This window comes from Sorex fumeus, unplaced genomic scaffold (genome assembly GCF_029834395.1).
Source record: "Sorex fumeus unplaced genomic scaffold, SorFum_2.1 ptg000122l, whole genome shotgun sequence".
Classification (NCBI taxonomy): domain Eukaryota; kingdom Metazoa; phylum Chordata; class Mammalia; order Eulipotyphla; family Soricidae; genus Sorex; species Sorex fumeus.
Window position 1 is genome coordinate 29,178,214 of NW_026606179.1, and position 27,014 is coordinate 29,205,227.

The 27,014-nt window shown below is 36.5% G+C and overlaps 1 protein-coding gene across 1 annotated transcript in view; it reads right to left on the minus strand.

The window, feature by feature from the left end:
• The window catches only part of ITFG1 (integrin alpha FG-GAP repeat containing 1), a 226,241-nt gene that overhangs the window by 91,013 nt on the left and 108,214 nt on the right, over positions 1–27,014 (minus strand). Inside the window, exon 9 of the mRNA XM_056136673.1 lies at positions 3,401–3,495. Within this exon, the coding sequence (XP_055992648.1) occupies positions 3,401–3,495 (95 nt within the window). The remainder of the gene's footprint in view (positions 1–3,400; positions 3,496–27,014) is intronic.

The following is a 27,014-nucleotide window of genomic DNA, read 5'->3' on the forward strand; positions in this document are numbered from 1 at the left end:
TGGCTGAGTATGCAAGCATAGTAATCCAATGTGTGGCCCCAGGGAGCAACATCACCAATGGAAAAAAAAAGTGATAGGAATTGCAACAGTAATAAGAAAATCTACCCTAAAGCAAAATCCCAGGTCCAGATGGAGTCACTAATGAGTTCTTCCAAACCTTCAGAAAGGACCTACTATCATCTATCCTTCTTAAACTCTTCTAGAAAGTGGACGAAATTAGAATTCTTTTGCAGTTTTGGGTACAACAATAACTCTGATACTAAAAGCAGACAAAAACACCACTTCAGTGCTAAATTAACTTTTAAAGAAAATCATACACCAATTTCCCCAATAAACACAGATACAAAGGACCTCAATAAACTCTAAGTGAATCAAATTCAACAATACATAAAACAGATCTTACACCATGATCAAGTGTTATTTATTGCAGGAATGTATGGATGGGTTCCTATATACAAATCAATTAATTAAATCATATTAACAACAGGGGTGGAGTGATAGTACAGCGGTAGGGCGTTTGCCTTGCACGCAGCCAGCCCGGCCGGGTTTGATTCCTCTGCCCCTCTCAGAGAGCCCGGCAAGACACCGAGAGTATCCCACCTGCACAGCAAAGCCTTGAAAGCTACCAGATGTATTCGATATGCCAAACACAGTAACAACAAGTCTCACAATGGAACACAGTAACAACAAGTCTCACAATGGAGATACAATGGAGATGTTACTGCCCCCCCCCCCCCATCAGCAAATCAATGAACAATGGGAGAACAGTGACAGATTAACAACAGGAAAAATAAAACCATATTAACAGATACAGAGAAACCATTTGACAATATTCAGTATCTTTTTATGACAGAAAAAAAATCCCTCACAAAATGGAGACAAAATAAAAAACCTACAACTAATGTCTTACTCAACAACAAAACCTGAAAGTCTTTTCTCTGACATCAAGCACAAGAAAAGGATTCATTCACCTCACTATTTGAAAAAGATCCATTCTCCTCAAAAAAGAAGATTCATTCTCCTCACTATTTTAAGTCACTGCCACAGCAATTCATTAAGAAATAGAAATTAAAGGGATTCCAATAATAATAGAGAAGACAAACTATCACAATTTGCAGATGACAGGCTATTATGCATAGGAAATTCCACCTGGAAACAAAAGCGATATTATAGTGGGTAGGGTGCTTGCCTTGTATGTGGAAGACCTGGGTTCAATCACTGGCACCCTATTGGTCCTCTGAGCCTGCCAAGAGGGATCCCTGAAAGCAGTCAAAAGGAATCCCTGAGCACAGTCAGGGGTAGTCCCAAAACAAAAACAAACAAAAAACTCTACCAAAAATTCCTAGACACAATAAACCAATAATTTAAATAGCAGGCTACAGAATCAAGCTACATAATGCATATAAATCTGTTGTATTCTTAGATGCAAACAATGAGACAGAAGGAAAGAAAAATGTCAATCTCATTCATGATTATGCAAAAAGAAAATCAAGTACTTAGGTTTTAACTCAAGAGGAGAAAGGTTTAATTAGTGAAGAAGTATAAACACTCAAATAAAAGACATAAGGAAATGGAAACATATTCCCTGTTCATGAATTTTTAGAAATAATATAGCTAAAGTGGCCATTCTATCTGAAGTATAATACATATTCACAGCAGTCCCCCATCAAAAGTCCCTGGCATTTTTGAAGGACATACATAAATATTTCTATACTCTTTATCATGCCATAAAACTTCCAGCATAGCAAAAGCAATTCTTTAGAGAAAGAAGATAGGAGGAATTACATTGGTACTGGAATAAAGGCAGGCTCTCAGATCAATGAAATAGAATTAAAAGCCAGCAGTAAACAGTCAGCGGTATGGACATTAAATTTGTGACAAAAGTAGAGCAAAGAATGATACTGGGAATATTGGTTAAACTCAAGCACTATAATGAATCTGTACTTTGTCTCATACCATACACAAAAAGATTAACTCAGAACGAAGTGAAGGCCTTGATATTAGACCTGAATATATAAAATACAGGAAAATAGGCAGAACTGGCTGTGCTGGGGGACTGTACATGATACTGGGGATTGAACCCAGGTTGGCTGTGTGCAATGCAAATACCCTACCCACTGTACTAACACTCTGGCCCCACTTGACCTAATTTTTAAAGTGATTTAAAGCTCAAAAACATGTCAGAACAATAAAGTGTATTAAAAATACTTTTTAATAAAATGTATTAAAATACATCTAAATATTTTAAGAATACTCATTGTATGAAGATTTGTTTTCTTAGTTTCCTTAATATAAAAAGTGATGATTTTACCTGTAAGGTTATGAAAGTGTGATTATATCCTTTATTATCCCAAAATAGAAAAATAATCCGATTAATTTTATTATTGTCTAACAGGTTTCCTTATAGGTACTATAAATATGGAAAAAATTTCAAAGTCATGAATCCTTTATGATTATCGGTTTTAAATTGTTTACCCACAAGCTATCTATAAAAAGTCAGCATTAGAGAAAGATCTATGTATCATATGTAAAAATAAGATTAGCCTTGAAACAGATATGGTGTTCTTCTATATAAGCTTTTAAAAAAAGTTATGTTTTACTAGATTCCCAGTAGATAAAATGTTAGTGCACTTAATTATAAGATGAGGAATCAGTTTTCTTTACCATAAATTATTACACTAGTAATTTTTCTATAAAAAAGTTAAAAATCAATTTAAATGTATTTAAATAAATACATTTTATTATCTAATTCTTACTCTTGGAGATTTATTTATATTTTTTATTTATTTATTTTTATTATCTAGTTCTTAACTCTTGGAGAACCGGCAGGCTACTGAGAATATCTTGCCTACACGGCAGAGTATGGCAAACTCCCCATGGAGTATTCGATATGCCAAAACCCAGTAATAATGATGGGTTTCATTCCCCTGATCCTGATAGAGCCTCCAATGTGGCAATTGCTAAAATCTCAGGGCTAGGACGAAGGAGACATTACTGGTGCCTGCTCGTGGAAAACAATAAAAAACAGGATGATAGTGATGCAGTTAAATAAAAACAAAGATATTAGTAATTTAGTTTAGATTGCTCTCAATTCTGATTCTGATTTTTTTTTTGCTTTTTGGGTCACACCCGGCGATGCTCAGGGGTTACTCCTGGCTCTGCACTCAGCAATTACTCCTGGCAGTGCTCAGGGGACCATATGGGATGCTGGGATTTGAACCCGGGTCGGCCACATGCAAGGCAAATGCCCTAAACGCTGTGCTATTTGCTCCAGCCCCTCAATTCTGATTCTTTAGCTATTTTCTTTTTTTTTTCTTTAGCTATTTTCTAACCTCTGAAGATACCTTTACAAACACATAACCTTGTTCATATTAAAAAAAAAAAAGTCAAACTAATGTACCTGTTTTGTTCCAGATCTCACTAAGTAAATGATGCTTTTTTGGCAGTTTTTATCTTCACAGCCTGGCAGTAAGTGATCCATGTGTCCGTCTCCATCTGCCAAAAGAAACTTCAAGAGTTCATTAACAGCAACAAAACAAAGTGTTCTTGTATGGTAGATTAACTTTCAAAAGTGTTCAAAGCCTGCAAAAATCTGCATAAAATTGAAGAATTTAATGCTCAATAAAAATATAACTCTGGGGTCAAGCAGCTAACGCAAAAGTGTGGGGCACATAGACAACTCTAAAGGATGGGGTACAGGCCTAGCATGTATGAGGTCCCATATTTGATTCTTGCCAGAATCCAGCATATGATCCCCTGCAGCACCTCCGAGTGTGAACCTGGTGGCCCTCATAATGGTAGGCGTGAGCACCACTTGGAAGACCAGACTATCACTCCCAAGAATTACTCTGGCTCCTACTACTGATCACTTAGACTTAATGTCTTGATTAAAATTGTACTTTTTGTTGTTTTTGAACCACACTTGGTGCTCAGGGCTTGCTCCTGGCACTATACTTAGGCATCACTCTAGATAAGAGTAAGAGAGTGTATGGTATGCCGGGGATTGAACCTAGCTCTTGCATAAAGGCAAGAATCCTACCTGCTAATTTCCCCCAAATTGCTCATTTTGATGAGTTAAATATTTATACAATGTTGGAAAAAAACAGTATAGCCTTTCATGTAAAATAATCTTAAGAACTGCAGTTTTTGATTTATTTACATAATTACTGTGGCACAGAAAAAATAATAAGCCATGCCAGTTGTAACCCATAAGGTTTTTAGATGTTTCCTTACATTTATCTTTACTATATGTATATAAATTATTTTATACTTGAAAAATTGCATCTTTTAATGATTATTATTCATCTTACTCTATCCATTTCTGCCAATCATCAATCAACACTATGAAATGTACATATATATATACACACACGTAAATATTCAAATATGGTTGATCTAACATATTAGTTTTGGGTATAAAACAGTATTTGTAATATGCAATGACATAAAAAAACAAGTTAATATTTGCTGTCATAAAACTCATATTACTCAGTAACTTTCAAGCATATGTACAGTATTACAAACTATAATCAAAATATAGTACATAATACCCCCAGGATTAATTTTGTAATTGTACTTTTGACACCCTTCATCCTTTATTTTTCATCTTCTACCTTGCACTGGCAACCACCAATCTTTTTTCTGTACCTATGACCTTGTTTTTCTTTTCCTTTTTCTTTTTTGCAGGGGGAGGCATTTGGGCCACATCGAGGAGTGCTCAGGGCTTACTCCTGACTGTACACTCAGGAATCACTCCTGCTGGGCTAAGGAGACCATATGGGGTGATGGGGATAGAAACTGGGTTGGTTGCATGCAATGGAAATGCCCTACCTGAAATATATTATCATTCTAGCTCTTGAGCTCTTTTCTCTTCTCCCCTCCCATCTTTTCTTTTCGTTTCCATTCTTTTCTTTTCTTTTTTTGTTTTGGTCCCCAAACAATGCACAAAAGACCTAGGGGTACACTGGTGATTCTCTTGTCAACTGGGCTGGTGGTTCAACGTGAGGGTCCCAGGATGGTCTGCTGCTTGGGCCTTGTGCTACTCACACACTTTCCTCATGCAGCTTGCTTCAGTCTTCTGAGAATAACCACAGGTCACATTCTGCAAAATTTTGACTCTCCAATGCAGACGAACATATTATGATATCAAAGCAATTGCCATAAGATTAGGTTGTAACTTTCTGTGACTGTCCTGCTAGTTTATGAACTAATATCAAAGTTTTAATGTAACAGAAGATAGTAACTGACCAAACAAGTGGAATCAAAGGTAAACAAATGGGACTACATTAAACTAAGAAGCTTCTGCACCTCAAAGGAAATGATGACCAGGATATGAAGAAAGTTCATGGAATGGGAAAAACTATTTACTCAACACCCATCTAATAAGCGGTTAGTATTAAAGACAGAACATAAAAGGCACTAGTAGAACATTACAAGAAAAAAAAGTATTCAACCCCATCAAAAAAAGAAAAGAGAGGAACAGAAAATTCCACAAAGAAAAAATACAATTTCCCAAAGGTACATAAAAAAATACATCACCAATCAGCAGGGAAAAGTAAATCTAAACAATGAGATATCATCTCACACCACAGAGACTAGCACACAACAGAAAGAACAAGAACAACCAATGCTTGCATGAATGTGGAGAAAAAGGGACTCTTATTTAATAGCTGGTTGGAATACTATCTGGTCCAGCCTTTTTGGAAAACAATATGGACATTTCTCAAAAAGCTAGAAATTGAGCTTCCATATGCCCCAGCAATAACACTCTGCAAATATAATCAAGGGGACCAAAAACAATGCAGAAAAGTCATCTACACTCCTATATTCTCTGTAGCACTAATCACAATAGTGAGAATCTGGAAACAGTACAAGTGCTAGAGAACATGTGAGTGGATAAAGAAACTATGGTACATTTATACATGGAACACTCTCCAGCCCTATGAAAAATGAAGTCATGAAATCTGCTTACACATGGATGACATGGAGAGTATCGCGCGGAGTGAAATGAGTTGGAGGGAGAGAGACAGACCTAGAATGATCACACTCATTTGTGGGATATTAAAAATAAATCCCATAGTATGATAATAATATCCAAAGACAGTAGAAACAAGGGTCAGGAAGACTGGTCCATGTTAGGAAGCTTTTAAATTCAGTTTTTATCAAATATCTTCCTCTATGTTTTTTTCCCAGTTCCCTGAAAAATGTCAATGACTGTAGATTATTTTGGCATCCATCAACAGATAATCCATATTTATACATAAGTGTTCATATTGATAATTTCATTGGTCTTTTTTCTGAAAATTTTAAGTTTTTCTAATTGAAAAATTGTTTTGTCTAAAACAAGATAAAAATGCATTATCCAAACTATTTATCTGTAAAATGATCATACTTTGGCTACCATAAAGGGTCACTGTAAGGATGAAATACAAAGGAAAGAATCTGGGAAACTCATTGAATGTTTCGTCAATGTAGAAAAGAATATGTTAACTTTAGAATGACTGAATATTTTACGTATAACCTGAAACACTGAGTTCAAAAACAAATTTTAAAAAATCTGTGACATCTAAATTACAGAGTAGAACATGATGACAGCTCAAACAGGGAATAAGTCAACATGACTTTTTTTCACCATCTGGAAAATTTACAGATGGATGGCTATAACATACACAAGATATAAATACTACAAGTCACATGACTAATTAATGGTGGAGGTTCCAAATATAATTTAATGTTTTCTTTAATTTAAAATTTGAGGCTTGAGGCAGATTTCTACATAGGCTTTCTAAAATTGCCTTTTAAAAATTACTAAAATAGACCCAGAATATAGATAGAAGTAACAGTTTTCCTATCACATTAATCAAGAGACACTTAAGACAGAAGACAATATACTCATGTTAAGCTACATTTTTGATGATACATTATAAATATAAAGCTGAGAAAATACATAATATGCATGTGCTCTATCACTAAAAGTACTTTTTACATTCTAAGCATGTGCTGTTTCTTAAACTGTTTCTTAAGGCTCCCCAACTCCTGCCCTTTTTATGGGAGGGGCACGCATGGTGGTTCTCAGGGATCACTATCTAGCAGGACACAAGGAACCATATGGGGTACCAGAAAGTGAACTTGGGTCAGCATTGTGCATGGCAAGCACCCTACCTGCTGTATACCATTGCTCCTCGTGACCACACCCCTCCCCCCATGTTCTGTAGCACATTTTTAGTGGAAAGTTTGCCATAATTCAATTAAAAAAGTCAGAAAATCCAGTAAAAGCACCATTGACTTATATTCTAGCAAAAACATCCAATGTTTACTTTATTTTTTATTTTCTTTATTTCAGTTCTAGGGACTAAACCTAGAGTCTTTGGTCCACAGAACTGTTTAATAGTTTTGTTTGTTTGTTTTTGGCCAGACCTGACATCACTCAGGGCTTACTTCTGACTCCTGGCGAGGATCAGGAGAACACATGATGTATGAGGTATTGAACCTTAGTTGGCTGTATGCAAGACAAGAGCCCTATCAGCTGTAATATGGCTCTGGTCCCTGGAGGAATATTTAATTTTAACATAAGAAATTCTCAGCACATAAATAGATATAATACAGTTACTATTATAATAGTCAAATTGTTTTCAGAGAAACAAAATTCACATAAAAAAGGAACTATTGGGACTATAGATGAAGCTTAGCTGTAGAGTGCTTGCCTTACATTCCTATCAGCCTAGCAAAAAATCCCTTATATGAATGAGGATTATACATAAAAATGTTCAGATTGCTTTCGCTTTCTTTTCAGTTTTTTACAAATCAAACAATATTAGACAGGGACTGTATCAATAACAAAACGAAATGGAAAAAGGACCTAGAGATATGGCTCAGTGGAAAAGAGCACATCTCAATTTGTGAATATGTGAGGCCCTGGATTTTATCCATGCCACTAGGTGAGGGGGAAGGAAAGTTAGGTTTAAGAAAAAAGGAATATTATGTGCAAGGCAGAAATTTAATTTCATCAAAATATTCATTTTTAATGACACAAATGAGAAAATGAATGTATATATCAGTTTATTTGTTAATGATAAGCTAAGACTGATACAAAATACAATTTGATCTTAGCAAATTAATTACCATATTTAAGTTTAATAATTTGTAAAATGTACACAGTACTCCAGTATTTTCTTATGAATATTAAATAACAATGATGATGTAATGGTTATTATGGTTACTCTGTGCAAAATACTGTGAGATAAATTTCATCCAACTTTTCTGCCTATATATTCACCTTTCACTGAAATGTGTTGCATTCAAAAAGTCTAGTAAGCTAGCTTTTTTTGATTTGTTTTTGGAACAGACCCAGCGATGCTCAGGGGTTACTCCTAGATCACCCCTGGTGCGCTTGGGGAACCATATGGGGTGCTAGGTTTCAAACCTGAGTAAGCCATATGCAAATCAAGCACCCTACCTACTGGATTATCTCTCCAGTAGATAAAAACTGGGCTAGTTGAAAAGTAAAAAAACCAAAAACATAAAATTTCAGAAATTTGTGGACTAACTTGGTGTATTTACTAAAAAAGACATTCTACTCATGTTATTAATTTTGAAATTTCCACAACAAAAGTATTTTAGAAGTTTTAATAATTTTGGTTGTATAATCAGAAAGTTAATAGGCACTTTTCTCAAAGATAAATATTTCCAAATGCTTTCAAAACAATACAAAGTTCCTATAATTTCCAGTGAGGGAGGTCATAGATTCTTTAGGTTAGTAGCTAAATAATCAAATATGTAATATTTACAAATAACTATCAAACTCTCAGGTTTTGGATCACTATATTTAATAAACATATTTGCCCTTATAATATTGATATATCTATATTTGGTTATTCAAATGACTACAATGTATTTTCCTTACATATTAGGTTTTTATTTTCAGTTCTTAATTCAAATCCCAAAATTCTGTCACAAAATGTAGTTTCTAGTCCTTAGTTTATGAAGATGTTTAAAAGCCATTAAAGTGAAATGGGATTCTCATTATTCACAACAAATTTCTTTACATAACAGACACTGGGTTTATATTAGTGAAAGTGAATTTTTGTCAGCCTCTATGGATGGGATGACTGGCTGCCAGCGAACCATATCAATAGAGGGTTGGAACTTTTAGTCATGCCTCTTCATAATAAGGAAGGAAGAGGGAAGAGAGGAAGTATCAGTTAATGATCAATGGCCAATCAGTTAATCAACCTAAAAAATGCAATGAAATATCCATAATAACCCAAAAGGAGGGCATTTGAGAACAATCAGGTTGGGGAAACAAAACATTTACTCCTATGTGCTATGTTAACCCACAACCTCCACAAAGACCTAAAGATCCCTTGTCTGGTACCTTACCCTCTCCATCTTATCATCTGGTTGTTAACTTGTATCCTTTAATATTGTTAGTAATAATAGCTCCTTAATCTGGTGAGTAAATGGGTTTTTCTGATTTTCATCAACCATTCCTGAAAATTAATTGAACCCAAGAAGAAGGTCATGGGATCCTCTGATTGACAACAGTTGTTCAGAAGCACAGATGACAGTCTACACTTGTAATAGGTTTCTGATGTAGACGGTGGAAGCTCTTTAACTGTGAAATCTGACTCTCTGAGTAAATATTTTTAGAATTGAGCTGAATTCTGAGATAACTCGTTGGAGTCCAAAAATTGTCAGTATGAGGAAATTTTCACAAATGTCGGAATTGGGTACAGCAACCTTTCAAAGACTCTCTTATACTATTAATAAAAGATTCTTCTGTATGAAATGTTTTCTACAGTTTTGCTTTTTTTTTTCTAGTTCTGGCTTAATTTTTGTTTAACTTACTGGATGTGAATTCCACATAAAAAGAATGCGCTTGGATGAAATAAACAAATGGTAAGAATGATAATATATCACTCTCAAAAGATTTTCATTTTAATATTAAAATCTTTATTGTCACCTTTTACAAAGGAGAAATTGGGAATCAAATTTTATTAAGTTTTTAGTTCATAAACAAGATGAACAATGCACAGCTGTCATCCCTATAATTATTTCATGATTTTTACTTAAAAAGAAAATATTTTATCTATGTCAGAGATAATACAAAGGGAAGAACACTTATTTTGCATGCGGGTGACCCTAATTGTATCCCCAGAACCTCATATGGTTCACTGAATACACCAGGAGTGATCACAGATCCAAAAAGAAAAAAATAAGAGTGATACAAGGATCCCTTCTAATAATGGTATCTAATTCACACACTGTCCTCATTATTAATCCCTTGTTTTTGCTAATCAGATCTTTTTATTGATGTATAATTAATAAGTATCAGTTGAAGGTTTACAACTCAATAATTTGAGATTTGTATAAAATGTGAAATGATCACAATAAACCTATAACATAAGTATACAATCTCTTTATTTTAAATAATCAGTAGTCAGAATATATTAAGTTTTATAAGATCAACTTCTCACTGATTTCTAATTATATGTTAGGATTATAAAGAATTATAATCTTTTACAATTAACAAACTGTATTTTGCTTCCTTATTTTACAGAAGAGAAAATTAAGGCCAATAAAGGTAAAATTGTTTGTCCAGAATAACATAGAGAGAAAAGAGTAAAAATTTGATCTCAGATACAATCTGAGATACAATCAGACACAATCCTTCAATCATGTAGCTTTACGTAGGAAAGGTTTCCATTTAGAAATGGCAATCATCCAATTTGGGTGGTATTAGTCACTGCACAACATCAGAATACTAAGGTAAGGTTTTTCAACAACCTACACTAGAATAGCAGTTTATTTAAAGAAGCCAAACAACTTAAGGGATTAGTCATCTATAAAATAACTGAAACATCATTACAATCATATTTACAAACACATTTACATTGTGTTAATAAGTACTGGGGAAAAATAACAAGAGAAAGAGGAAAAAATATCTAGTCAGACAGTTATCACAATTTTAATGAGCATAAAATGTCTGAGAGCATGGTTATTATTTTTTTCTCACTCATAAACAGGATGGGCTGGGGCGATAGCACAGCGGGTAGGGCATTTGCCTTGTACACGGCCGACCTGGCTGACCCAGGTTCAATTCCTCTGCCTCTTTCGGAGAGCCCGGCAAGCTACCGAGAGTATCTCGCCCCCACGGCAAAAGCCTGGCAAGCTACCTGTGATGTATTTGATATGCCAAATACAGTAACAAGTGTCACAATGGAGACATTACTGGGCCCGCTCGAGCAAAATTAATGAACAACGGGAGGATAGTGACAGTGACATAAACAGGAAAGGTATATCTGGGATGGTAGGAAGAGAACAGGTAACTCATTAATATCTACGAAGGCTGTGAAAATTATTTTATAGCTTTCTCATTTAATTCTTAAAAGACCTGTAGCACTGTAGCACTAGTCCTCCTGTTGTTCATCGATTTGCTCGAGCAGGCACCAGTCTCCATTGTGAGACTTATTGTTACTGTGTTTGGCCTATCGAATATGCCATGGGGAGCTTGCCAGGCTCTGCCATGAGGGCGGGATACTCTTAGTAGCTTGCTGGGCTTTCCGAAAGGGACAGAGGAATTGAAGACGGGTCGGCCGCATGCAAGGCGTTTGCCTTACCTGCTGTGCTATTGCTCCAGCCTGTATAGAAAACAATGGTTTTCTGCAGTTGAGGGCAATGTTTTATGGTGATATTAATCACCCAGGCAAAAGTTCATAAAGTAGCAGCTATACAAGGATTTGAATTCAAGTACAATTAAATTTATTATTCAAGACTGTCTCCTTGTTTTACTCTTGATTTAAATGAAGTAAAAAATAAACATTCAAATAATGTTTTTTTGCTCAGGGATGAGAAATGCAAGTACTCATCCTATTTTTATTTTTAAAAAAGCCAAGTAATACTTATTAACCACAGCAGCTAAGTAACTTTTTAGGTTAATAAATATAGGTGGGAAGATCTGGGATTAATACCAAAATTGTCTCACTTCAGGACATAGGAAAGTTGCTTTAGTCTTTCAATTTTGTTTTTTAACCTATAAAACAAGCACAATGAACAAGAGGTCTTTTTGTTGTTTTAAGGAACTGTTCCTCTTTATACTGCTCTTCAAACAGGAAAACAAACGTATCCTTCACTGACAAACTGACTTCACTGAAAAAAAAAAAATCACCATTTACTAAGCAACACTGAACTATGAAAACCACGGTGATCTGAACTGAGATTTTAAATGCCAATGGAATTGTGATACTCATATCTTCATGGCTTCACAAATTTGATATTCACAATAACATCCAAAGTATAACATAATTTTACATTCGTTGACTAGTAGATATTGTGAAATAAGTGGTTTTTTTTTTTAAAAAAAAGCTTTCAAACACTTCCTATTTCACTTGCTTTTGCTTTTGTAAGGTATGATGCAGAAAGCATTGCCCATACCTGCAAGATCAGTTATGTTGACTTCATAAACACTGAAAACTTTTGCTCTTTAATATTAGGTAAGTAAGATGATGACTAAAAGACTGAAAGAAAAGATTTGGAAATGATGTATCTGAAACAAAAAAAATTATATAGAGAATCTATCTACAAAGGCAGTTGAAACAAGCTTCCAATTTCAAGTAAATCTTGGCGCTGCTAGCCCAAAGACATCAATGACCTACCCCCGCATCAATGACCATCCAAGTCAGCAGAAACCCCAGAATGAGTTTCCTTAGTCCTTGTCCAGCTTTGTATGGAGCTGCAAGCAAATGAAATTCTTGGAGCTCCCCAAGGCCAACCTGCTGAACTCTTCTCAGCCCTGCCCAGTCACCTGTGGAACTATCAATGGAGGCTTAGCCTCTGTCAATTCTACCTAAACTAACAGGAGTCCATGGAGTGAGCACCCTGTGGAATCATTAACAGTAAGTTGTGGTGAGAGGCATTATGGGAAACAATGGGAAGATTAGCTGCATGGGCAATACAAGAAACCACAAGGGGTTGCCTTCCCACCCTGTCCCATGGAACAAGGTGAATCACACCCAAACCCAAAGTTGATAACAATAGTCATACTGATGTTTAATGATCTGATAAAGACATTTGAACAAAAAAATCATTACACATAGAGAAAGACTGAGGGGGGGGGGAATGAAAACACTCATTCAAATAAAAAAATAAGAGCTAAAGAATACAGTAGCAAGTCTCTGCAGCAGAAAAGATAAAGTTGAAAATAAAATTGGGACCTCAAAGATGCAGTACACAACTCAATCGATAAAGAAGACAATAGAAGAGAGACTGAAGAAAAAAATGGAGAATATGAGACATTGTAGAGGAAAAATGAAGAAATTAAATCCTACAAGAGGAAAGAGTGAAAGTAGGAGAATGAGGTTAAGAAATAATAGCCTCATAAAGATAATCTGGACAGTGGGTAACATATTTGCCTTGCATGCAGTCACCTGGTTTCAATTACCCAACCCTGTGTCCTTCAGGAGAGATCCCTGAGCATAGAACCAGGAGTAAGACCTGAACACAGACAGATGTGGTGCAAAAACCAAAAATAACAACAACAACAAAAAAATAAGAACTTCCCAAATCTGAAGAGGGTGTTTGGAAATAAAAACACTCATCCAAGCATCCCATAGAGTGCCATTCAAAATAAACTGAAACAGAACAACATTAAACCAAGTTGTGGTGTTCAAAATAGCAAGAACCAGACAGAGTAGGACTTTGCAAAGAAAGATAGAAGCAAAATTTCATATTAAAAAAAAAACAACCAGATGATATCAAGGATATACAAGGTACTGGCTGAACTCCACAAGAAGAAACCACCCAACCCCATCAAAAAATGGGGCGAGGAAATAATAGAAACTTTCGCAAAGAAGAAATCTGAATAGCAAAAAGGCACATGAGAAAATGCTCTATATCACTAATCATCAGAGAGATGCAGATCAAAACAACAATGATATATCATTTCACACCACAGAGACTGGCCCACATCCACAAGAACAAAAGCAACCGGTGCTGGCGCGGATGTGGCAAGAAAGGGACCCTCCTTCACTGCTGGTGGGAATGCCGACTGGTCCAACCCTTTTGGAAAACAGTATGGACGATTCTCAAAAAATTAGAATTTGATCTCCCATTTGACCCAGCAATACCACTCCTGGGAATATATCCCAGAGAGGCAAAAACGTATAGTCGAAGTGACATCTGCAATTGTTTGTTCATTGCGGCACTCTTTACAATAGCCAGAATCTGGAGAAAACCTGAGTGCTCGAGAACAGATGACTGGTTAAAGAAACTTTGGTACATTTACACAATGGAGTACTATGTAGCTATTCGAAAAGATGAAGTCATGAAATTTACATACAAGCGGTACTGCATGGAAAGTATCATGTTAAGTGAAATGAGTCAGAAAGAGCAGGATAGACACAGAAAGATTGCATTCATCTGGGGAACATAAAGCAACAAAATGGGAGACTAACACCCAGGAGTGGCTGAGATTAGTACCAGGAATTTTGCTTCATGACTTGGAGGCCAGCCACACGTGCTAGGGGAAAAGGAAGCTCAGATAGAGAAGAGAGCACCAAATAAAGGGTGTTGTGAGGATCCTGTCAGGGTGGGAGAAGCATGCTGAAAGTAGACTATAGACCAAACATGACTGCCACTCAATGCCTCTCTTGCAAAACACAGGACCCAAAAGAAGAGAGAGAGAACAAGGGGGAATGCCCTGCCACAGAGGCAGGGTGGGATGGGGAGGATGGGGGATAGGAGGGATGCTGGGACCCATGGTGGTGGAGGATGGGCGCTGGTGGAGGGATGGGTACTTGATCATTGTATAACTGAAACCCAAGCACAAAAATTTGTAAGTCTATAACTGTACCTCATGGTGTTTCACTAATAAAAAAAATAAAAAAAAAACAACCAGAAAGGACGTGGTATTCAACAGAACTCTACAATACGAAGAGAAAGGAATGGTATATAAAAGTATTGAATGAGAAGAATCCCCAAAATGCTACAAGAGTTAAGGAGGAATAAAAAACATTCTCAGAATCTGGGAATATCTGTAGCATCCAAATCTGTTCCATTAGGGATATTGAATGGCTTCAGATTAAAAAGTAAAGACTGAATGGCATAAGCAAACAAATTCATCATGGATAAATGGCAATAAATTCCTTCATATCAATGGACTGAGCACTACCACAAAAAGGCACAGGATGGCTTGCCAGATCAGAAAACAACCTTCTCTCACAAGGACATACTTAAACTCTCACAATAAGCATAGGCTCTGAGTGAAAAGCTGGAAAACAGTCATGCAGGTTAATGGCAGTCTACGAAGATCAGTAATGGCCATACTCTGTCAAACTAAATAGCATTCTGGTTGAAGAAAATAATGAGATAGGAATGAACATTACATGTGTTTAAACTATTAATTATCAAAAGGACTTACTCTCACCAATGCATATGCACTAAATAAAGAGGCAGCAACATTGATAGAGCAACTGTTAATAGGACTGAGGAGATATATTGATGACTATACAATGGTAGGCGGAGGCTTGAATACTCACACAACACACAAAAAAGCAGATTAACAACCTCAATATTGAACAGGAATTAATAAAAATACAGTGAAGGAAACATAGAAAGTCTCCAGGATATGAATCTCAAATATTTCTTCAATAATTTCACTCCATTGGAAAAGCAAAACTAAATAAATAATTTAAATAAACAAATAAATAGGACTACATCAAATTATAAAATTCTGAAACTAATGATATCATAAAAAGATATCCTTCAGATTGGCAGAAAAGTATTTGTACATGTACATCAGACAACATTCCCTCTAGCAGTAAATGAGGATTTCTTTCTCAATCCATGCAAGCCTGCCAAGACAACTTGTTACCAGTCTGTTAGCAATATGTCATTCGTCATTCTCACTGGTGTGAGATGATACCCATTGTTGTTTTCTGTTTTGATTTGTATTTCTCTGATCATAAGTGACAACAAATTCTTTTTCTTATACCTACTGGCCATCTATAGTACATCAGATAAAGGGTTAATGTAAGATATATAAGGCATGAGCAATGGTCAACAACATATAAACCAATAACCTCATCAAAAACTGGGGAAAGATAAGAATTCATCGTTCACTGCATGGAAATGACCCAATGTCAGACAGATGAACTGATAAAGAAGTTCTAGTGTGCAGTACACTGCAACGTGTATGAAACTGGAGTGGTATCATGTTTTGAGAAATAAATCAGATGAAAAAGAAGAAATACTGGCTAAGATCTCACTTATCTGTGAATAGAGACAAAACAAGGGACTAGACAGGTATTAGTCAATGACAAACTTGTGACTTTGGATTACAAATGATTATAGCATTGGGTGGAAGCGAGGGATAAAGATTGGAGTACAGCAGACATAGGATTAGTGGTGGAAGGCTGTGAGCACTTTGGTGTGGGAGGGTGTAGTAACTTTATGCATCAATAGCATAAACTTTTTTTAAATTTTTGGCTTTTTGGGTCACACCCAGTGATGCTCAGGGGTTACTCCTGGCTCTGCACTCAGAAATTACTCCTGGTGGTGCTCGGGGAGACCATATGGGATTCTGGGAATTGAACCCGGGTTGGCTGTTTGCAAGGCAAACACCCTACTCGCTGTACTATCGCTCCAGCCCCCCAATAAACTTTTAATACTAATGAAATCACTTTACCTAACTATTTAAAAAAAAAACAAAACAAAACCTAAATCTTGGTAATGCAATGCACAGCATGAAGACTATAGTTAGCAGTATTGAGTGCTCTATTTTAAAGTTGCAAAAGAGTAAGTCTTAAAAGTTCTTTTTACACATAAAACAAAAGTATTCTGCATTCATGTGTGGCAACACATGTTAAGTAAACTTATAGTGGTCATTTCCTAATATGTAAATATATTAACTCATTCTAGTATATACCTAAAATGTCATATATAAATTATATGTCAATTGAAAGAAAAAAATAATCCAAAATACACTAATAACCAGACAAACAGGCCAATGGAATAAAATTGAAAGTATGGAATAAACATATACATCCATAGAAAATTAAAAAGGATGACACTGTAGCACTGTCCTCCCATTGTTCATCGATTTGCTCAAGCGGGCACCAGTAACATCTCTATTATGAGACTTGTTACTGTTTTTTAGCATATTGAATATGCCAAGGGGAGCTTGCCAGGCTCTGCCATGCGGGTGGGATATTCTCGGTAGCTTGCTGGGCCCTCCAAGAGAGACAGAGAAATCAAACCCTGGTCAGCCATGTGCAAGGCAAACACTCTATGACAAACTCATTAAAGGGGAAAGTATAGTTATTCATATGATATGGGAAAACTGGGCCCCCACAGGAGTAAAAAGTGGACTCTTTACTTCATTTGATGTACAAAACTGACTCAAAATTTATTGACCTGTGAGGTAAACTATAACTATACTAGAAAATATAATGGAAAATCTTTGCATCTTTGGATTTTGAAGTAGAATCTTAACTAAGACATCAAAAATAAGGAGAAAAAAAAAGAAACAAAAAAGACAATCTGAACTTTATCAAAATTAAAAAAAAACACCTTTTAAAGAAAATGAAGGGCAATCCACAGAAAGTGAAAAGACAATCCACAGAAAGAGGAAAATGTCTGCAGATTTTATAAACACACATACGCACACACACACAATATAGGTATTTAAGAATTCATACAAAGGGTTTAACATGCAGAATACAAAATAAGGCTCGACAATTCTTCAATGGTAAGACAACCTAATTTAAAACTGAGCAAAAAATCTGAACAGACATTTCCCTAAAGAAGGCATAGAAAAGGTAAATAAGTACATGAAAAGACATTCAGCATTATTAGCCATTAGAGAAATACAAATAAAAACCCCACTGACATACATCTTCTACCTTTTAAGAATACAATAGCAATAAAAAGAAGATAACTTTTGGTAATGATGCTGAAAAGTTGAACCCTTTGTATATTACTGGTAGGAATGCAAAATTATGGAGCAGCAACATAGTTTTGGTTACTTTAAAAGTTAAGCATATAATTGCTTGATAACCCCAGCAATCTTGCTTCTAGATATATATTTGAAAACCTTTAAAACAGGGATTCAAACAGATACTTATAAACCAATGTCTATTTAGACTGCCTAAAAGTTTTTTTTTTCTTTTTGGGTCACACCCAGCGATGCACAGGTGTTACTCCTGGTTCTGCACTCAGTAGTTACTCCTGGGGTGCTCAGGGGACCATATCGGATGCTGGGAATCGAACCCCGGTCAGCCGCGTGCAAGGCAAATGCCCTACCCACTGTGCTATCTCTCCAGCCCCGATTACCTAAAATAGTTTAAAGGTGAAAACAGTCAAGTTTAGGAACAGATGAATCAATAATCATGAATGAAGGAAATAAAGTTCTGATGCCAGATAGTACCTGATGAAAGATGAAAATAGCATGCTAATAGATATAAGACAGGAAAGGACAAATGCTGTATGATTCCACACATATGCTATACCTAGAATGGGAAAATTCACTAAGTTTAAAGATTATCAAAGACTGGGGAGATAGATGGCATAAGGAGAAATTACTTAGTGAAAGTTTGTGGTAATAAAAATATAATGAAGATGTCTATATAAGAGTATGTATCGTTTGTTACTGAAAACACACTTAAAAGTGGTTCAAGTAGGGGATAGTACAGCAGGCAGGACATTTACTTTATATATGACCAACTCTAGTTCAGTTCCTGGCTATATTGACCCTGGTTCAGTATGGACTCCTGAACCTACCAGGAGTGATCCCTGAGTAGATCCTGGTAAGATCATATCCTCTTACCAGGATAAGCCCTGGTAATAGCTGGGTGTCATGCCAGGACACTGTAGCACTGTCCTCCCATTGTTCATCGATTTGCTGGAGCCGGCACAGTAATGTCTCCACCATGGGACTTGCTGTTACTGTTTTTGGCATATCGAATATGCCACGGGGAGCTTGCCAGGCTCTGCGGTATGGTCAAAATACTCTGTAGCTTGCTGGGACGAGATGAGAGGGACGGAGGAAATGCCAAGATAAAACAAAATTAAAAACGTTCAAAAGGTGTATTTTTGTTATATATATTTAAGGTATAATTTAAAAGAAATGCTGTTAGGTGGGTGTCTAGGGCAGAATGGACAATGACTATATTTGGACATAAAAAAAAACTGGCCAAATGAAAGTATTCCAAAATTTGGACTATTATCCTGATCACACAACTTGGTTTATTAAAACTGATTTCTATACTTAAAATGGTATTAGACCTCAGTTGAGGTAAATTATACCTCAAAAACAATACCATTTATTTAAGCAAACTCCTTCCAAATGAATCATTAAAACAACATTTACTATGCTTTTCCTTTGGGCCAGTACTATTCTAGATGCTGAAATTAAATGTAAAAAGTCATGCTCTCTGATTTCAAGGAAATGTGAGGTAAGAGAAAAATAAATGCAACAGAGCACAGTCCCTGCTAAACAGGTAGTTATAGCCAGCAAGAAATTAGCAGGTCACTCCTACTTGAAATTCAATGTAATATAATCATCTAATAAATCAGATAAGCAGTTTATCCATCCAGCAAGTACTTCCAGACGGCACACTCTGTGTCAGATATTATATGATTAGTGTTGTTCAAATTAACCACTAATCAAGACCTAAAACATGAATAGCCATTAGGTGGGTTAAATGGAGAGGAAGAAAACTCCAGAGAAAAAGAATTCATTAAGAGGCTTGAAAGGAAAATTTTAAGAAGTGTGATATAAATGGAGAACTGCATATAACTCAGTATGTCTATACTTATCTTGTAATAGATAACTTTTTTTTATCTTGTTATAGATAATAGAAGTAGATTTAATAGAGTCTGGTGTACCATAGTGAAAACTGTTATCTCATTCTAAGGGCACAGAAAACTATAAAAGGATTTCAGTGTTATAGATTTATTTTGTGTATGAGCACTACAGAAAAAAAATGGTTTGGAGAGATACAAGAATAGACAGAAGATCAGTGGATCTGCTAGAAGGAGATGAGCTGGAGAAATCCTTGGGTAATCCATGGGTAAAGATAGTTTTGAGTAGACAGAAGAAGGACTCTATGAAATTTGGTGGTTTGCTGAGTACAAGGTAATGATGATGAGAAAATGTCATATATATTTTGGGATTAGTAAAAAGAACATGAGCAAAGCTCTTAAGAAAAACGTTTGAAGTAGGACTTCATCTTTCTTGCATCCTTTGAAAAATATACCAAGTAAAGAGGATAAGCTATTAGTAGTCCAAAACATTCTCTTATTATTGTTGCTCACAATGATGCAACATGTTATATATGAAGCTTCTAAAAAAGGATGACAGATTTGATATACAGGTCAAGGTACTTGCAATGAATGTTGCATACATCAGTTTCATCCTCATCACCAAATACAGTTGTATCCCTAGAGCATAGAGCCAGAAGGCTGCCATGAGCACCATTAAGAAGGACCAAAATAAAAGTTCCTAAAATGTTGTTTTATATTTACTATAATTCTATCTATAACATCTGATACATAAGGAAAGAGTTTGTTACAAAGGCAGAATAACCTGCAAAAAGAAGGCATTTATGGGGCCAGAGCCTTAGTACTGTGGGAAGGGCAGATGACTTGCTTGTGGCTGACTAGGGTTCAATCCCAGCCCCCCATGTAGTTTCCTGAGCCCTGCTAGCAGTGATCCTTAAAGTAAGGAGTAAGCTCTAAGCATAAGCAGGTTTTGGCTGATACCAAAACAACCCTTTTGCCACTCTGAAATTTGGATATAGCAATATAAACCTAAACCCTATACAAATATTTAATGGCAAAACAGACTAACAGATTTAAAACAGGGATTATAGAGATAACACAGAGAGAAGGGTGCTTGCCTTGTATGTGGCTAACTTGGCTTTGATCCCTGGTATCCCATATGGTTTTCTGGGCACTTCCAGGAGATTTCTGAGTAGCTCTTGAGTGCAGAGTCACGAGTAACCCATGAGTATAGTGGGTATGGCCCCCCTCCCCCACGCACACACACACACACAAAACACAAAAAAAACCTCTCAACCACTTTTGATAACTTGATGATTGATTTAAAACCTCAAATATTTAAAGGTGTACACTAAATTCCTATTGGCTGCGTGTAGGCAAACGCCCTTCCGCTGTGCTATTGGTTGACTTACAAGTGGCCAACATGGCCGACCTGAGTTCGATTCCTCCGGCCCTCTTGGAGAGCCTGGCAAGCTACCGAGAGTATCTCGCCTGCACAGCAGAGCCTGGCAAGCTCCCCGTGACGTATTCGATATGCCAAACACAGTAACAAGAAGTCTCATGATGGAGACATTACTGGGCCCACTCGAGCAAATTGATGAACAACGGGAGGACCGTGACCGTGACTAAATTCCTATTTGCTGTTTTGTCATAAAAAGCCATTGTATTAAAAATGGAAAAATTCTTTGAAAACCTTGAGAAAAATGAAAAATTTAAGACTGAAAATACATATATGTATATGTACATATATATATATAAATTTGGGGGTCATACCTGGTAGTGCTCAAGGATCATTCTTGGTGAGGCTCATGGAGCCATGGGATTGAACCTGGGTTGGCCACGTACAAGGCAAATACCTTAGCTGCTCTACATCCCTCTAGCCCCATAAAAAATGGTATCTTTAATAAATTTTATGTAATATATGCATATACAAGAGATATTTCAAACAAAGACTGACTAAAAAAATGAAAATGAAAACAATAATTTTGTACTATAAAGCAAAACATTCTTGATTTGAAAATATGAACTAGGTCACTGTGGCCCAAGGGGAAGGCAAGTTGCAAGAAGCTCCATATCCTCATGGCCATCCCACTTGGCTAAACATTGCCAAGAGTGACCCCTGAGTGCCCTGAGCATTGTTTAGGAGTTCTGCCCTTTTATTCCATAAAGGAAGTAGAAGATACACACAGGATTTTTATATTTTATATTTTAAGAGAAAATTAAGAATATTTGAATAAATTTGATTGTTGTCATAATAAACCACAATTTAGAAAAAAATATATTTCAAGTCTGACTAAAAATATAAATATAGGTGTGCAAAAACTATAATGGAAATTATAAAAAAAATCAAAGTGGGATCAATTACTTCTATTAAATGACCACCCACTACTCAGAAACAACACTGAAATGATCAAATACCAGTAATAACCAGAAATTAGTATATCTGATAAGATGAAAAATCTATCAATAATGACATTTATAATTGATAAAAGTATTTCTGAAAAGATATATTCTAAATGTATTAATTTAAGGAATAACAAAGCACTGTCCTATCCTGTCCTCCCATTTTCATTGATTTGCTCCAGTGGGTACTAGTAACATCTCATAACAAATTGTGAGACTTGTTATTGTTTTTGGCATATCAAATACACCACGGGTAGCTTGCCAGGCTTTGCCATGCAGGCGAGATACTCTCAGTATCTTGCTGGGCTCTCCGAGAGGGGTGAAGGAATCGAACCCGGGTTGGTGGCATGCAAGGCAAATGCCCTACCTGCTGTGCTATCGCTCCAGCCAAGTAATAACAAAATGCAGCAAATTTTATATAAAATCACTAGTATTTGATTTAAAATTTTTTTGCACCTTTTATATGCATTAGGTATTTTAGAATCATCTATATGCACAGTCATACTCTTTAGATGGATAAAGACCCAAGGAAATGACTGGATAGAACAATGGTTCTAATTACAAGTGAAATGACAATAAAAAATTTAGGGAGCAAAGACTCAAAATACTGTACCATTTAAAATAACTGAAATTGTAAACCAGGGCATTGTTGTTACATTAACAAGTATGTTCATGTTTCAACAGCTAATGAAGAAGTCATATATAGTACATAGGAATACAGTTAGTTAGATAGAATCAAAGATTATGTCCTACTATTCTACTAATAGTTCTACTATTTCCTAGGCAGGGGTACTTGGGCAAGTTTCTGAGCCACTGTTACTACATTAATATAATGAGGATAAGTAATGCTCCTAGTCTAGAGAAGTTTGGGATGAGTAATTGAGATAATCTTGTCAAATAGTAAGTACTTTTAAGTATTATGAACAAGTAATTATAAAATTACTTAATATTAAGTATTACATAATATTAAGTATTATGAAAAAGTAATCTTTGGCCTGAGCATTCAGCTGTCCATCAGATGGGAGATACTACAGAGATACTACGTTAATTGAGAGATAATACATCAGTTAAGGCACTTGCCTTATACACAGCTAATCCAGGTTTGATTCCAGGCACCCCATAGAGTTCCCAGAGACTGTCAGGAGTGACCTCTGAGTGCAGAGCAAATCTAGTTGTGTCCCCCAAATAAAACAAAACAGAATTATATGTGGCAATATGATTCTAGGCAAGGGCAGGTTAAATACAAATCATGTTCATTCATTTTTATACTTATTACAAAATAAAAAAAGAACTGAAATTGCTAGTGTGAAACAGCACAGGAAACCAGGGGTGTCTATGAGAACTCCTAGGGCAATGAACTGCTCTGGACAAGGGCATTTTTATCCATTTATCCACTGTCTAGTCACCATTCACCTCTGTACTCATCCATCAATTTGACCCATCATTTAATTCCTTATAGAGTAAGGTAGAATTGTTTATACTCTTGCATTCAAGATGCATATCTTTCATTTTGCTTACAGAGAATGAAAATATAAAGTGATAGAAGAAAATGAGATTGAATGGTAAACGAGTTATCTGAAAATAGAGCAGGGCATTTAGAAAAAAATGAATCTTTATAATTTATTCTTAAGCTTCTATAATATATTTTTGGAACAGGGAATTCTCCTTAGGTAATGAACATGATTCACTGTATATTATCTTTTTCAGGTTAAATATCTCTGGAAGCTTTATGGATAGAAAGGATCTTGAAAAAATACTTCTCATAGTACTGTGGTATTGAAATAATGACATAGATGCATGATGAAGTTCCAAGGGCAGTACCACGGGTTGCTCCACTTATCATAGGTTCAACATATTAGAGACTTAGAATGACAAGAGACCCAATTAAGCTGTGGATTTTACTAAAGTATTAAGAGTTTGTTTGATGAATTACAAAATAACAACATAGTAATAATATTAGAGAACTTTTAATACATTAATTAGTATCAAAAGTGCTAATTATTATATTCATAAATTCAGAACAAAATACTGTTTTGAAATACAATATGTAAAGTTATAAAACTTCATTTTAAAAAGGTAATCTGCCATATATAAACCTTTACATAAAATCAGAGGTTTAGGGTTTGATTTAGTTTTTCCTCTTATTTGCATACCTTGAAAGAAATGAAAACAGTATGGTCTGTTATAAGTGCTGAGTATGTATAAAATCAAGACTCTTAAGTAGCAATTTTATAATTTGAACATAAATTAGCATTTCCAATCAAAAACATTCAAAATATTTATCAGAATCATATCTGGGGCCTGTGACTCACCAAGACAGATGGTTCACAATCTTTGCTAGAAAGAAGAAACTCAAGGACTAATCATTTCTACTATGGCAACCACTGTACAGTGGTCACTGTGGTGACATGGAATGAAAGGGAAATGCTAATAAATTGGACTTCTATTAGAAGGTCAATTTATCAATGTTCAATAATTTTATATCCTTTCTCACAAACATATTGTTTTCCTGTGGTAGAATATGGGAACAGAAGGCCAAGGGAGACAAAGGTCTAGCATATTAAAGAACTATTTAAATTACCTAAGAGAAAACTATTTATATTGGTTGCCTTAACTTTGACAATGGTAGAAGAAAACATGTACTACAAAGGATTCTAAAAAGCTGTGCAAATATAGGCCGGTTCAAATTTTATTTTATACCTTAAAACTTGATTAGCTTTTTAATTTTAATTTTTTAACTCTAAATTTCCTGTCACTGTCACTGTCCTCCCGTTGTTCATCGATTTGCTCGAGCAGGCCCAGTAACGTCTATATTGGAGACTTTGTTGTTACTGTCTTTGGCATATCGAATACATCACGGGTAGCTTGCCAGGCTCTGCCATGCGGGTGAGATACTCTTGGTAGCTTGCCAGGCTCTCCGAGAGGGGCGGATGAATCGAACTCAGGTCGGCCACGTTGGCTTTGTGCAAGGCAAACACCCTACCGCTGTGCTATCGCTCCAGCCTGATTTATATAATTACTGATAGTTGAGTCTTGGGAATACACTTTTTCAGCATCAATTCCAACACCAGTGTAACTTCTCCCCACCAGTGTTCTCGTCCTCCCTCCCTGTCCTCCCCAACCCAAGTCAGTCACCTTGACAGGGACATTTCAGAGTTTAGTAGTAAGAGTTTACTTCTTATGTTCTCAGTGCTCTTAAGTCTGTGCTTTGCATATATAGCTACATCGCTCTCACATCACCATTATACTTGAGGCCTTGACCCCTGTTCTCCCATTATCACCCTTTCTCTTATCCCCCCCCCCACCTCACACTCCAACACAGACATACAGACACATACATACACACATGCACGTGTGCCCTCTCCTTCAAAGTACTCCTCCCTACAGTCTGGGTGAATGGTAATCTAGGCATGCCCCCTTTATTACATTTCCTTGTCCAGTTACTCTATACACTACAGATAAGTGAGATCATATTGTGGTTGTCCTTCTTCTGGCTTACTTCACTCAATACTATAACTTAGAATTTCAACCAAGTTCAGCAAATCGCATGATTTCATCATCTCTTGCATTTGTATAGTATTTCCTTGTGTATGTATTCTACCACATCTTCATAATATATTCATCTGTTGTTGCACACTTAGGCTGATTTTGTCTTAGCTGCTGTGCTACAATGAATAATGGTGCACATATGTCCTTCTGAATGAGTTGATATTTTTGTCTTGGGGGTAGGTAGATACCCAAAAAGTGAAATTGCTGGGTCATATAGTACTCAGTCTTCTGCCCCCGCGCCTGGCTGTTCCTCGCCGAGGCCCCTTGGATGGGAGCGGGTTGAGCTTTCCTCCCCACCCCGACCAGGGTTCCGGCAACCGAAGAGCTCCAGGACCAGCCACCACCATGCTGAGACCACTCTCCGCACACATGAAGGTACTGGCAGAGGGACAAAGCCACGCGGGTTCCGGGGCCGAGATCTCCAAGCCTACTCGGACCGGAGTCGAGCATCTTCCACCCAGATCCTCCAAATCCCAGTAGGCGGGGGTCACACCCACCACCTGGCCCCCTGGCGCCGTGTAATCCCATCAACGGCCAAGACTCAGAGACTATAAAATCCAGCTCCTGGAACCGCGCAGCCGCATTTGCGGACACGCGACGTCTTATCAGGACATCTTTTTATGACATCTTATTATCTCATTCCTACTTTGGACAAACTTGCAGGCTATCGAATGTAGCCTGCCCACAGGGCAGAGTCTGGCAAACTCCCCGTGGCGTACCAAATATGCCAAATACCAGTAACAATGATGGGTCTCATTCTCCTAAAGAGCCTTGAATATAATCTCAGGGCTAGGATGAAAGAGACGTTACTGGGGCCTGCTCGAGGCAATCGACGAATAACAGGATGATGAAATGAAATGAAAACAGTACTCTAAACAGGAGTTGAACCAGATAACATTCCATCATCAGTGGATGAGAGTTCCCTTTTTTACCATTCCTGCTAACACAGATTGTTCTATGTTTTTAAAAAATATATTTTAACATAGGGCTGGAGCAATAGCACAGCGGGTAGGGCGTTCGCCTTACACGCGGCCAACATGGCCGACCCGAGTTCGATTCCTCCGCCCCTCTCGGAGAGCCCGGCAAGCTACCGAGAGTATTCGATATGCCAGACACAGTAACAACAAAGTCTCCAATGGAGACGTTACTGGGCCCGTTCGAGCAAATCGACGATCAACGGGAGGGCCTTTACCTTTACCTATATTTTAACATAGTTAAAACATTATTCATGGTCAAGTTTCAGCCATACAATGTTCCAATACACATCCCTCCACCAATTCACATTT